Raw genomic sequence first — 15,392 nt, 5'->3', positions numbered from 1 at the left:
CTGCTGGTTTTCTTTCTGCTTTGGGTTTTTTACGGTCCTTGTTTTTGGAGGCCAACAATGTGAAAAGCTGTCAGATCTACACAACATACGGAGACATGACCCACAAGACCACAAAAGACCTATACAGGTCCTCTGTGCTTAAATTTTATCCCTGAATATTTTCATCTAGATTCTTTTAATTTTAAAGTCTTGTTTGACTGAATATTTGCTCTTCTGTCGTCTCAGAGTCTTTCCTAATACCTAATACGAAAGATGAAAGATGGTAACACTTTAGAGTAAGGTTTCATTAGTTTATGTTAGTGCATTAGTTAACATTAACTAGCAATGCACAATACGTTTGATTTATTAATCTTTATTAATGTTGATAAAATTACAATTATTGTTTTTTTAGTTTGTTAACTCGAGTCCATTAAATCAGGGATTCTCAAAGGTCTTTATGACAACCTGTCAAAATAAAAGTATGGATAATATAATGGTTAATACTACTACTACTACTGCTACAACTACTACTAATAAAACTTTCTTTTTTTAAAGGGTTAATCACAAACATCCATGTTTGTATTTTAGCAGTACACCTCTGTTGTGCAGCACTTTTGTTTGGCAAAAAAATACAATTGTTACATTTTCTTTTGATTACATTTTAAAAGATTAAATTGTTAATGTTTTTGCGTTAAATTCACCGCTGTTTTTGATAAAACATTTTAAAAATGTAATAAAAAATATAGAAAAAATAATCAACGCAGCATTTCTAATAAATCAATCAATAACACGGCTCTATTACTGTAAAAAAAAATATAAGAAAGAAAGAAATTACTTCATTAAATAAAATCATGATTTCTGTTGAGCAGACATGCATTTTGATTTTTTAAAATGGATTTATTTTATTATTTAATGTCATCCAGAATACTTAAAACGAAAAACACTAATTCTATAAAAAATAAAACAGAATCTGAGAAAAATAAAATGGGCCCTAAAAATTACATTTTTGTTGATATTTTAATAAAGTTAACAACCCATTTTACGACCCAATCCATTTTATAACCCATTTTAAATTTTTGGCAGTAATATGGGTTTAAATGTCATTTCATGTGGACTCCAAGCAGTTATAAGCAGGATTATGGAAATGTGTAAGAGTTTTAACGGTATGTGCATATGTCACAGAGATTATAATATGTGCACACATCACCTTTTTGGTGAAGCAGAGCATTAGCCTGAATATTAAGTTATATTTCTCACCTCTCTTAGATGAACAGCTGTGGATTATTTGTGCAGGATTTGACGGAGGCTGTCGATTATCCGTGTCTAGTCTAGGGGGCGACAAAGAGCTGTGTTCTGCATTAACATCCTCAAATCTATGCTTCCCTCCAACTCTAGTTGATTCTCTCTCTCTCTCTCTCTCTCTCTCTCTCTCACACACACACACACACACGACCCTATTCTGCTGTAACACAGGCAAAAAGAGTCTGGAAAGGCATTTAGCTGGGATGCGAGACAAATTAGTGGCAGTTTTTGGGATTACATGACACATCCCTTGTTTCCAGACGGATACAGAAAATAATCATAATAAAAGCTTTGGAAATAGCTCAGAGGCTAAATGAGCTCTCAGCTCTAAACCAATCACAAATGATACTCATACTCTACAAGGGCACAGAGACTGTAAAAGATTGTGCTAACTATATGTGTCTAAGTACAGATGGGAAGCTTTTGTATATTGTGTTGAATATCAGTGTTTGATTACATTCATTTTTCTCATGCAAATTGCAGAGCGTAAAGTATAGTAATAAGTGCAATCATATTCTATAATGCAGTGTAGTGAGATGTTTTGTCTTCTGAAGAAAGGACTCATGTCCATTATAGTTATTATAGAAAGGTGTTTTGGATAGGGGTATTTGTTATGGCTGTTATGGCATCATTTATATACTGTGTCAGTTTGTTTATTTTTAAATTCCATCTTTTTAAAATTATAATTACCTTTTATTTAGAATTGTTTTTAAATGTAATTATTTTTATAGTCATTTTATGTGCGGTTGTCATTTGTATTTTATTTTATTTTATTTTTTATTTTATTGGTTTAAGTCTACATTTAATTCTCATTTGTGTGTGTGTGTGTGTGTGTGTGTGCTTCAGCATATTTCAGTTTGCTGCCAAAGCAACATTTATATTTTTTCTTTTTCATTTTAATGAATTATTTTGTAATTTGATGATATATGTATTTCAGCTTTGTCAATTAGGGTTTTTTACAATATGTTTTAATAGTTTTAGTTAACAATTATGACTCTGCATGGCATTGTGTATTTAGGTGGTTGCTATGTTGATCTTTGAGTGATGTGATTGCTAATGCATTCTGAATGTTTTTAGTGCATTTTAATTCATTTATTATTATTGCCAGGATGTTTCTAGGGTGTTGGGCATTGCTAGGTAGTGTGTTCTGTTTCAGTGTGCATCTGTGGGATTTTTATTGTCCAGCATGTGAGAAATACGTGCATCTGATCAGTTAGTAAACTAGCATCTTGAGGAATCATTCATACATGAAGCACAGACCTGAAGCACGATGCACACGCTCAACTTTAATACTCAACTAAAGGTTTATTCAAAGTACTAGAGATATTTGCATTAGTAAACACTACAAATTAGAGCATGAATGAAACATACAGAATGAGGGAGAGGACAAAACGAGAGAAAAGCGCAGGATATTGATGCAAGGGTTTAATAGCTGCAAGCCAGTCTTCGATTCTGTTACACACACACAGACACACACACACACACACACACATTCATCCCCCCTTCCTGCTGTGCTTCTCATCCTTTCCCATCCTCCCTTCCCTCCTCTCTCTCTCTCTCTCTCTCGTGTCACGTGTGCAGGTCTGTGAATCGCAGCAGCAGCTTTGTGCATCTCTTTCTGTGTGAGCGAGAGAGGCTCAGGGCTGCACTCCTCCAAGGGCTTCTCGTACTCTCTCTCAGCACACGTTCACACACGCACACGCGCATCCCGTGCATCCAGACAGGGGGCTTTCACCATCCCAGACACACAGTCTGCTGCCCAGTGGAGCATTGCGAATCTGTCTGGAAGAACCGGACGGAGAGGAGGGATTTCGCATAGGATCCGTCCGTGGTTTGCAACAGCATGCGCCCGCCGAGCCAGACTTCATCCCAAGGTTGAGCTGAGCGCTGCAGCAGGCGACAAGGGAGGAATGGATCGTAGAGAGAGCAGGACGTGGAACTGAGGGCTCACTGCGTGCGTTTGCATCGTCGGAGGATGCTTTGGGCATCGCGGCTGGACGTTTAAGAGTTCGGCGGATGATAGTAGATGGGGTTTTGCATGCTGTCAGAGAGGGTTGTGATTCAGGTACGTGTGTGTAGCCTACTAACTTAAGCTGTTGCATCTTGAACCTTAAATTGCACTTGAACTGATCATGCATTTTGTGCGTGCATGAATCCGTGCATCACTTTTTATGACATTCTGTGCCGTTATACACTTTGTGGTAGTCTACGTCCGAGGCTGATGCTTTCAGCGTGTTTCTTTGGCATCTCCTCGCGTGCAGAGAGGGATTGAACTGAAGCGCTTGCTAGATAATAAAGAGCTCTATAAATCCCTTAGCTCTGATTTGTTGCATTTCTCTATCGCACGTGCACATTAGTGTTTGTTTAATGTAAGCATGCATGCACGCACTGATGATGTGAACTGATATCCAGCATGTTCTCGGTCAAGAGGCCTCAAAATCAGCTGTGCTCATGTTTAAAATGCATGCATTATAAGGTTTAGAAACAGACATGGATCTGTGCATGACGAGGTTTCGCGGGAAATGACTGAATGTGAGATGATGAGTAACGGATTGTAATTGTGTTAGTGGGTGGGGCTCTCTTTCTCTCTCTCTATCTTGCTGTCTCCCGTCCCTCTATCTTTATCTTAAATATGCATCAGTAAGGGTTGAGGTTGTCAGAGGCGTGTCTTTATGTGAGGTATGGGGTCAGATCCCTGCGCCTGCATTGGATCGATAATCCATGTCTTTTGCATCTCAAGCTCACGGACGACCACACAAGAGAATCGGCTTTCCTCGGGGCGAGAGAGAGAGCGCGCGCGCGCGGCTAATGAGCTGCCCGTCTTTATGAGGCATTGCACAACACACTGTCAAGCGCAATAATTTGGAGCAGCTACATAATAAATGAAGTAAACTTATAACTGGCTAAAAAATAACTTGGAACTAAATGCACATGTCTTACAGTGTGCATTCACAAATGGCTTTTGGTAAGGAACCGAGTCAGTTTCAGTTTTTTGCAGAGTTCATTTGGATAGCGAAACAGATTTCCACCCCTGGATCTGCTTAAAGGTGATTTGAGGTTGTGTTGTTGTTTACAGTACAGGTTGCAAATCATACGAAAGCATTGCAATCTATCTTAATAAAATGCCTCGTAAAATTATACTAAATAGATATATAAATAGATACAAAAAATAGATAACAGTTGGCATACATGAAAGTATAAAGCTATGAAATTAAAGGAATAGTTAATCAAAAAAATGAAGATGTACTGAAAATGTACTCACCCTCAGGACATTAAAGATGTAGATGAGTTTGTCTCTTCATGGGAACAGATTTGAAGAAATGTAACATTACACAATTTGCTCAGCAATGGATCCTTTGCAGTGAATGGGTGCCATCAGAATGAGAGTCCAAACAGCTGATAAAATCTAGCTAATAATCAAAAGTTGATAAAAACATCACAATAAACCACTCCAGTTTTTCAATTAACATTTTGTGAAGCCAATAGCTGCATGTTTGTTAGAAACAAATCTATAATTGAGACGTTTTTCCAAAAATGAGTCCTCTTTAATAGCTTCTACTCTTCTTTCCACGATCTTAGATCATGCGTGCAGGGAATTGCTCTCTTACAGACACAGGAGCATTAGTGAATCAATCAAGTTCTTTCACGCCAGAGACAGTAAACCATTTCTCTATGGACCTCGCTTGGTGTGCAGGACATTATCATGCTGGAATAAAAATAATTGCATTTCTATATGTTTGACTGTATGCTTGTGTTAGTAGTTGGTGAAGCTGAAATAGCCAGACCTGTACATTTATTGGTAGTGTCACATACATTAGGTCATTTGGTGAAGAGACGTTGATTTTTTATTAGCTGTCCAATATAGTGACTCGTAAACAACATAAATTTGGAATAAGTGCATATTAAAATATTAATATTTTCCATGATGTACTTTTTGATGATCTTTAGCATTCAATTTACATCATGCCCAGTTAAATTTGATAAGCATTGTGAATTAGTAGTTGATTACCTGTTGGGGTTATGGTGGAAAAATACTGGTTACTCTAATCAGATTTAAACGTCTCATCTGTGTTTTTCAGTAGATTGATTGATTGAGCTCCATGATGCTGCAATGGTTTAATAAAGAGACAGTGAGTTCAGCTGTTAATCACAGAAGAGATAATAAATTAACTGGAAAAGGGAATAAGAAACCTTTGGTCTCAGCATTTGTTTCCGCTGCCCAGACTGTGGACATCAATGTCATTAGGTCCAAAGTCTTAATCATTCTTTAAGAAACCACACACTGGAGTTTTGCCCATAAAGTTTGATGGTTCTTGAAAACTATATTTTATATAAATGTTTTTATTTTTTTACATTAGGAGAGAGCACTGATTTTTTTTTTCTTAATCAGTAGTTTTGTCTTGTTTTCAGAAACAGATATTAGGACTTGTTGAAGAGAATTTATGGATTTATTCTCAAGACGGTGGATTGTTTTCACCAACAGGTGACAAAATAAACTTAAATCAAGATTCAAATTACACAGACTCACAGCAACACATCTGTCAAAAATGCCAACAGCAAACACACACACACACACACACACACACACGCACACATGCATGTGCGTGCATGCATGCATTACACAAATTGTCACCTGTCCTGTTCTGTATTATAGGGGAATTACTGCTAAACTGGACCAGGTTTGTATTGCAACTGAATTTAAGCAATGATTTTCACTATGTTTACAAATGCATATGCACAGCTAGATATTTTACACTTTCTGAAGAAAATGTGACAGTTCAGGGTGATTGGGTGTTTGCAAGGGCATTACGATGATGTTTTAATAGTTTTTTTTGTTGTTGCGGTTGTTTTCTAGTTGGTTAATTATAGGTTCAAATTCGCCCCCCAGCCAGTCCCTACTTACAGTGTGTTTTTTCCTTCACCCGCAGAATTTCTTTTTTATACCATTGTATGTTTTTAGGCCTTGTGTGAATTATGTTTAATTAGGCACAGCAAGACCCTTTAGTCCAGTAAGGCAATATGACACTATTCCTCACATTTTACATCCATTCATGATTAATGTGAGCTTCTGGACAAAACCATTAATGTCTGAATTATTGATATTCAAACATATTCTACTTTTTTTTCCATAGCATTCAAGGTCTTGCCCTTTACCCTTGAGTATATTGTCCAGATCAATGGCCATATTGTGTTTCCTAGTGCATTTGAAGTGCATTTCAGCTCTGATAATTCATTTGTATGCCTGTATCATGGGATACTACTGTACACGTGCCATTTTAAAGGTAGTGTAACTCTAATAATAGTTATATTGCCATACCAAATAATGACTTTTGAAGCTAGAAATGCACTGATTTGTAAAATAATGTAAACTAAATGATTCATATCAGGCTGTTTAAGGGTTTATTGGACGTCCAAAACAATTCTGTTGTGGCCCAGAATCTTTTCTGCTCTAGTTTCTGTGAAAACAAGGTTTCCGCAATTCTAACAAAATGTGACACATCTAGCTCAGCTGAATTGGATCTGACAGCCTCATAAGAAACCCACTATGAATTTGGGGCTCTAGAACAAAGAATTGTTCAATTATTTATTATACATTTTGTGCAGTGTAACATTCAGAGTTATGCATTTTACATGCTGACCTTCAGTGCAAACTAACTGAAAATATATTTCTTTTTATTTTTTCAGAGACATGAAGCCTCTTCTGAAGAACACACTTTAATAGTTCCCTCACTGAGGATGTGCAATGATTTCTGCTTGGCACAACCAAATCTGAGGTCACTTCTTCCCTAGACCCTCTTTTATACCTCAGGGTTGACTTTCAAAACTCAGTTTTGCTTCACTGCATCCAGAGTAAAAAACTGCTGAAACATTGCCCTCCATGGTTTCTGCCCATTTCAAGAAGCTATCGTCTTACATCGTAAAAATTTGCAAAGGAATGTTTACAAAGAAACTGTCAAATACCACAAAGAAGAAAGAGAGTAGTCAACACAAAAAAGAATCCAAAACGTCCCCCGAACTGCAAACACGGAATCCGACGTTCTCAACCACACTCAAAAGCACAGTGAAAAAAATCTCCAAATGCTCATCGGCACGCAATATATCTCTTGAGGAGGATGACGGAAAAACCGACTGTTCTTCTCTTTCGCCAACATTCAGTTACCGTGTAGCAATTGCCAATGGACTTCCAAAAAATCCCCTCTTTCTGAACAATAATGAGTTTCATGAGGTCTTGTCAATTGATAGCGATTACTCTTACTCTCTAAACGAGGCAAAACTTGTCCATAGATTCGATGAACAAAAAGCTTATACAATGCCAGTAAGAAGGAACAGGAAGAGCTTGATTAGTTTAGCGCCGTCTGATGGCAGCTCGGAGGGGGACCGGGGAGAGCGCAGCAGTCTCCATACCCTTCGATTGGGTGCTCTGAAGAAACTGAGGAAGTGGAAGAAGAGCCAAGAATGTGTGTCCTCGGACTCAGAGGCCAGCAACTGGAGAAAGACTCTTGGCATCAGAAGCAAATCTCTGGACAGGGCTGGCCGACACCAGAAAACCACTGCCCTGGAGCCGGGATCCAGCTCGACGGGATGCATCAGTCAGACTCAGGATGTGATGGAGATGATCTTTAAAGAACTTCAGGGAATCAGTCAGATCGAGTCTGAGCTCTCAGAACTTCGAGGGCACGTAAACGCCCTCAAAAGCTCCATCGACGAGATCTCCAGCAGCGTGGAGGTGGTGCAGAGTGAAATCGAGCAGCTACGTTCAGGGTTCGTGCAGTCCAGACGCGAGACGCGAGACATCCACGATTACATCAGACAGATTAGCCAACAGACCAACAAAGCTACTCTGAGATTTCTAAATGTGCCTGAAGAGAAGTACGAAAAAACTGAAGACCTTATTTATCAGATCCTAAAAGAGAAAATGGGTTTTGCTGAAGCACGAAAGACATTTAAAATTGAACTGGCCCATCGACTAGGGCAACAAAGAGAATGTTACAATGCTAAACCTCGACCAATTGTAGTTATATTTTCAAAACCACAAGACAGGGATTTAGTTTTGAAAAAGTGTTATAAGCTAAAAGGGACTGGAATATCCATTTCGACAGATAGTCTAGCACACGATTCGAAAGAAAAGAGAGACAAGCCGATGGCTTCCTCTCAGACATATGAAAGCATTGACATCAAGGTCTCAGCCAAAGACAAGGCTGAAAGTGATGACTGGGACTCTACGGAGAGTGACAAAGAGCTTGATGAATTAAACAAGAACAAATATGCAATTGTGTCCAAACCACCTCCAAAGAGTAAATCGGACAAGAAAAAGTCTCACGATCACCGAAGGATGGCAGATGACTCTGCCTACTCTGTGCACTATGCAGATACTACAGCCTATGATGACCATGACAAGCAAAGCAAGTCCTACTATTCGGACATAACACCTGGATGGCTGTCTCAGAGCGACTACTCCACTCCCAAACTCAGCCGGTCTGAATCGGACTGCTCTAAACTTTGCCAGTCTTATTCTGAGGACTTCTCCGAGAGTCAGTATTTCAGCAGAGTCAACGGATGTTCCTTGCTTTCCTCCTCGGATCAGGAACTTTGGCAACGGAAGCAAGAAGACATGGCATCCTCCTGGTACGCTAGTCCCCCCAGTCAAACTTTGAGTCAAGAACGACCTTATGCAGAACATAATGAAGTTGAAACCACAGAGACTATTGACAGTGGTGTAAGTAATGGTCTTGTTTGTATATCAGGGGACAGGAGTCATTACAGTGGCTCTCAGCTGTCGTTGCAGGGTGACCTCTCACCGTGGAAAGATTGGCATCACCTTGAACAAGGTACCGATTCAGGTTTGGACGCCTCCACTGAACAGAACATAATCTCTGAAATCAGTAGCCCCTTTGACCCTACAGCCAACCCTGGTTTCCCCGAGAAAATTACTAAATGCCTTGAGGTCGATTTGCAATTTGAAGGTGAGACCTTTTTGACACTAGATAGCACTCCTGAGACAGGTCAAGACCAAGATATAGATATAGAACCTGAATTTTTGGAACCTGAGCTTGAGCCAGAGCCAGAATCAGAACCAGAACAAATGCCACAGCCTGAAACAGAACCTGAACCAGAACCAGAACCAGAGCCAGAAGTTGTTATTGAACCCATAACAAAACCAGACCCTAAACCTGTGTCTGAACCGCAACCCGAAAAGAAGCCCAAGACCAAAAAGATCCAAGCTAAGCCTGAATCCGCTCCACAAACTTTGCAGCGACAGGATGTGAACCACCTCCAGCAGAACCCGAAATCATCCACCATGTACCGGAGCCAGAGTGAGATCAGAAATGAGAAAGTGGAGGAAGTCCCCAAATCCTGGAGTAGCAGGCTCAGTATAGATCTCAGCGAAAAAACCTTCGGCTTTGGAGGATTTGGATCCACCCTGCAAAGAGCAAAGTCAGCTTTAGATTTTGTGTGGAATAAAGGTCCCCAAAGCACTAGCGCCCCGGTTGAAGAACCGAGCAACACCTCATTCATGGGCAGGTTCAGAACCATGTCCCAGTCCACAGCAAACAGCTCCAGCACAACCATTGACTCGGACGTCTACACAGAACCTTTCTATTACAAGGCAGAAGAGGAAGAACATCCTGCTGAGCAACCCGTGGACAATGAGACACATTATGTAGAGGTGATGGAACAAGTGCTGGCCAATCTGGAAAACAGAACAAATGCTAACGAGGCTGAGGAGCAGTACCAAGAAGAGGAATACGATGCATCGCAAGAGTATGACATCTTGCAAGAGAGTAACCTCGTGCTGGAGTATGACTGCAGCCTTGATGAGGAATACAGTGAGGATTATGATGACAATCCGATGACTGAAGACACAGCGGAGTATGAGGTGAGTTTAGTGGATTATCTGGAAGAAACCGAGGAACCAGAAGCAGAGACCGAAGAACAGGAAGAGAGCAAAGAGGAGGTGCAGGAAGTTCTAGAGGCCTCAGAAATAAAAGGAGAAGATAAGGTAAAAGAGACAGTAGAACAAGAGGATGAGAACAAAAATGTTACAGAGGTTCCTGTTCAAGAAGCACCACCCAAAAAAAGAATGCGCCCCACCTTCAAAGAGGCAGCACTGAGAGCTTACAGGAAGCAGATGGCTGAGCTGGAACAGCAGATCCTGGCAGGAGGTATGAACCGACCAGTTATGTGCTTTTACAAGGTGACTTATTATAGTTGTCTTGAAGGGTTTTAGTCAAAGCTTTTGTCGGTGAGCCATTGATTGAGTCATTCGAGATCCACCATTGTCCATATGATGTATTTCAAAGTTCTTGATTCATGAAATCTCAGAGTCTTTGGAGGGGTATTTTGAAGGGCAAGAAGATGACTACTAGTATTTGATGTTGAGTGGTTAGAACTGGCTATTGATTTTGTCTGTGTGTGTGTGTGTGTATGTACGTAATTGTCGAGTACCTCAGAGTTCAGATGAAAGTGTACTTTACCTTTTGTGGCCTTCATTATCTTTAAAGAGTCCAATCAACAGTTCCATCAACACAGCTATTTATATTTGAGCATTTATTTTGAAAGAAATAATAATAATTTTCTTCCCATCCTTTACGGTCACTGTCATTCCAAACCATTGTGGAACATGAAAAGAGACAATTTGACTATGCCTATATGTAGCACTTTGCCATTCACTAGATACATATATTTATCAATGGTTGACCAAAAAGGAATCATAAAGTAATCCCTTTGACTGGTGTGCTATATTTTCTCTGATGTCATACAATAGCTTTGTTTCAATGGTTGCCCACTGGAATTCGTGCCGACATTGTAGCTCTCAAATTTCATTGTGCAAATGCATTGATCAGGCCAGGGTTGATGTCAGTGAGAGCAAACAGCATTAGCTCTTCTTGTAAGGTGCACCAGATTTGAATTTGTGCATATGTGTAGTTTTATTTTGGGTTAATTAGTCCTCTAGTAGTTTTATTTTAGCAGATCAAAAGTGTGGAAGGTGTTTTCAAAGTCAGTGTACCCTATAAACAGATGTCAAAATATGATTAACGTAGTGATTGTTAGGAGTTGCTGTTGTTAACAGCTGAAACATGGTATCTGTATGTCTCTACGCTAGCAGTTCTGAAATTTACCCCACAAAATTAACCCCAGAGTTTCCTTTACAGTCAGCCAGTCAGGAATCAGGGGAATTTCCACCCAGTCTTACTCACACTGAAAGCTCTCTTGACCTAGATGTGAGAATCACAGTCACAGCACGCGGCAAGCCCAGCGCCGCGCTCCACAATGCTGAGTACTGTTGGGATACTGTATTTAGGCTGCTCATTCATGCTGCACACTAACAGCCAGATGCTCTGTGTACTTTAATGGATTCTGATTCCCTAAAACACAAGCCACAAATCAGTTCATCTCAAGCATTACAATGAGGTTTAGCAGTGGCACTCAATTCAACAACTGGATTCCAGAAATGATTGCACTTCCACTGAGATGTTTTCTGTAAAATAAGTGCATGTATAGTGCAGATTCAGCAAATGCACAATTACTTCATTTAAATTCTTGCATTGCATCACTATTTTTGTGCATGCCTTTTTGTGTATGTGTAAATATATATATACACACACACACATATTACTTTTAATATATTTATAGAAATATTATATTTATTTTACTATATATATTTTTTTTATTTATGCAATATTTTCATATATGTGCATATATGCGTACACATACATACAAAAAGCAAAGCTATGTAATGTGTTATTCTTGTAAAAGTAGACATCACATTTCAAAAACTGCCAAGTTTACATATTTTTTCAATATTATATACTATAAAATATTTTTATTTTATGCTTAAGTGTATATTTGTAGTATATGATATAAAATATGTATACTTTTTTCCTGATTTCTTCAGCTTTGTCAATGATTAATGGACATTTAAAAAAACGACATTTTAACAACAAAAATTTGTTAATTTTCATTAACAAAGCTGAAAATAGGAGTGCTAATGATTAGCTTTGGAGGTGTATCCTCCTTGATGGAAACACAGAACTATTCTTCAGTTCAGTGGTGCTGTATTTAGCTACTTGTTTTCACACAGCCAATTTAAATTCTCAGCTCTCATTTTCTCCTTGACTAATTAAAGAACCCAGATCAGAAATAATTTGCATAAAACGAGGAACCGTCGTGGCTGTTTGGGTTCAGTATTTTCCAGACTGTTTTAAAAGCAGGGCTGCCCATTTTAGGAGCCTTTTACAGTGAGGTCTCTTAGGATTAGTTCTTGCTGCCAAACCCGTCTTCATTTAGTTCTGGCCTGAACTGCATTCACATGCTAATTTCTCCTCCCAAGGGCGCTTGTTAACCAGGTCAGTGTTGGGACTCTTCTATCAGTCTTGTTCTGAGACTAGCAGTGTGAGCTGGCACTCATCGCTTCACGTGTTTATTATATCCATATTTCCACTCTAATCCAACGAGGTCAGCTGACATTGTTTATAAGCCAGCTCTGTCTAAAAGTAGTCTATTCATTCTCTGAATATTTTATTTAGATCACAGCACTCACAGATTTAAAAATGTGTGTAGCACTGATAATACTTTTTTTTTGCCATTTGCAGATAGAAAAGGTTTCCTTTCCTCGCTATTTTTAGAAATTCATATTTTAAGATAGAAATGTATTTATTTATGGGCTTTATTATTTAAATGGTGAACAATGGATATATTTTCTGCCTGCAGTTTCAACAGTTGTTCATGAATCATAAAATGTGTTCTTTCCAATGTAAATGCAAGTTAGATTTTTGTAGATGTAAAATAAAATTGTATTAATCAGAATAACCGTTAAAAAGAATTGGAATTCTTCATACTATTAATAATAATTGTCATTTCCTTATTATTAATAATGAAGATTCTGACCACTGTCACTGATCTCAGTCTTATTTTCTGTTTAAAAAGCATGTTGACGTTAAACTTTACTTTTTTTTTTTTTTTTTTTTTTTTTACTATTATTATAATTCAAAAAAAAAAAAAAAAATCCTGTAAGACCTGTAAACCTAAATAAGAGTGAATCATTATTAAAGTTGGATGGTTGGCTGCTATAAAAATGGATTTGGTTCAAACAAGCCAATAAAACACCCAAACATACACAGGTTAGTCCTAAATTTAGTGTTTCTCTGGCACTGAAGGATGGTCTGAGCATTACAGAAGGGACGAGTAACCCTTCACAAGCCCAACAGGAAAGATTTGATCAATACTCCGTTTGACCATCCTCGTCTTCACTCTAAGCTAGATTTAAGCTCCACGGCTGTCCTTCTATGTGTCTGCCTGCATTTATTGACCTCTGATGTCTATGAAAACTCACTTTTATCGTTCAAGGTCCAACGAGCTGTAAAGCTATCGAACTAACACTGAGCTGATCATCGCTAGTGCATTTAAACACTTGGGTGATATTAAATCGTCTGGGGTGATCTTTGAGACTTACTGAAGGAGGACGATCTACTGTAATCGGAGAAATCTGGGACAGTAGTGGTCATCAGTGTAACCTCATCTCTGAGGTCTGAATCTGCCCATAATTTGGCAGGAATCATGTTTGGACATTGATAGTCTGAAGTGTGTTTAAATAAACATGAGTATATGCTGGACAGTGGACTCTGTAGGTTTTTACAGCATTATATGGCTGGTGCAGTATGAGAGAAAGATGATTTATTGGCTCTAGGTTTACATGTGTGTGTGTGTGTGTGTGTGTGTGTGTGAATCAGGGATTATACTCTGACTGAGATATTGTAAATGAGCTGTGCTGGCACTGTTTGTTTGGCTCCATTAGGCACAAGTCATTATAAGTGTGTGCAGTTATTTATAGATAAAGGAGTCGATAAGTGCTGTTATTTCTAACGTTCCTCTCTGTCTTTCTGCTTCTCTTCTGCAGACAGCACTGCTCTGGACACAGAGGTCTTCTTGCGTTTTCTATGCATATATAAAAATTTTTTTTTTACCAGTTTCTGTCTGTGTTTGTCCATCTTTGAATAGGAAATATGCTAGATGTTTTTCAGTTTTCTCATTTAAGTGGTTGGTGTTTGTGTTAATGAGAATAATACAGAGAGACAGATAGACAAGACAGATGGGTAGACAGACAGAAACATAGATAGATAGATAGATAGATAGATAGATAGATAGATAGATAGATAGATAGATAGATAGATAGATAGATAGATAGATAGATAGATAGATAGATAGATAGATAGATAGATAGATATTCATAAAATAGATAGATAGATAGATAGTCAATAGATAGATAGATAGATAGATAGATAGATAGATAGATAGATATTCATAAAATAGATAGATAGATAGTCAATAGATAGATAGATAGATAGATATTCATAAAATAGATAGATAGATAGATAGATAGATAGATAGATTTTCATAAAATAGATAGATAGATAGATAGATAGATAGATAGATAGATAGTCAATAGATAGATAGATAGATAGATAGATAGATAGATAGATAGATAGATAGATAGATAGATAGATAGATATTCATAAAATAGATAGATAGATAGATAGTCAATAGATAGATAGATAGATAGATAGATAGATAGATAGATAGATAGATAGATAGATAGTCAATAGATAGATAGATAGATATTCATAAAATAGATAGATAGATAGATAGATAGTCAATAGATAGATAGATAGATAGATAGATAGATAGATAGATAGATAGATAGATAGATAGATAGATAGATAGATAGATAGATAGATATTCATAAAATAGATAGATAGATATTCATAAAATAGATAGATAGATAGATAGATAGATAGATAGATAGATAGATAGATAGATAGATAGATAGATAGATATTCATAAAATAGATAGATAGATAGATAGTCAATAGATAGATAGATAGATATTCATAAAATAGATAGATAGATAGATAGATAGATAGTCAATAGATAGATAGATAGATAGATAGATAGATAGATAGATAGATAGATAGATAGATAGATAGATAGATAGATAGATAGATAGATAGATATTCATAAAATAGATAGATAGATAGATATTCATAAAATAGATAGATAGATAGATAGATAGATAGATACTCATTAGATAGATAGATAGATAGATATTCATAA

The 15,392-nt window shown here is 37.7% G+C and overlaps 1 protein-coding gene across 3 annotated transcripts in view; it reads left to right on the top strand.

The window, feature by feature from the left end:
• Window positions 1-2,857: 2,857 nt before the first annotated feature.
• Window positions 2,858-15,392, top strand: part of LOC113061422 (protein unc-13 homolog C-like) — a 67,958-nt gene continuing 55,423 nt past the window's right edge. For 2 of the 3 annotated variants that reach the window (XM_026230516.1, XM_026230515.1), the window contains exons 1-3: window positions 2,858-3,346; window positions 6,967-10,445; window positions 14,180-14,202. In XM_026230516.1, coding sequence (XP_026086301.1) covers window positions 7,160-10,445; window positions 14,180-14,202 — 3,309 coding nt within the window. In that variant the 5' untranslated portion in view covers window positions 2,858-3,346; window positions 6,967-7,159. The remainder of the gene's footprint in view (window positions 3,347-6,966; window positions 10,446-14,179; window positions 14,203-15,392) is intronic. The other variant, XM_026230518.1, reaches the window with a different exon arrangement.

This window comes from Carassius auratus, chromosome 43 (assembly GCF_003368295.1).
Source record: "Carassius auratus strain Wakin chromosome 43, ASM336829v1, whole genome shotgun sequence".
In the NCBI taxonomy this organism is placed as follows: Eukaryota; Metazoa; Chordata; class Actinopteri; order Cypriniformes; family Cyprinidae; genus Carassius; species Carassius auratus.
The sequence above is the reverse complement of the archived record's forward strand: the minus strand, read 5'-3'. Positions and strand labels throughout refer to the sequence as shown.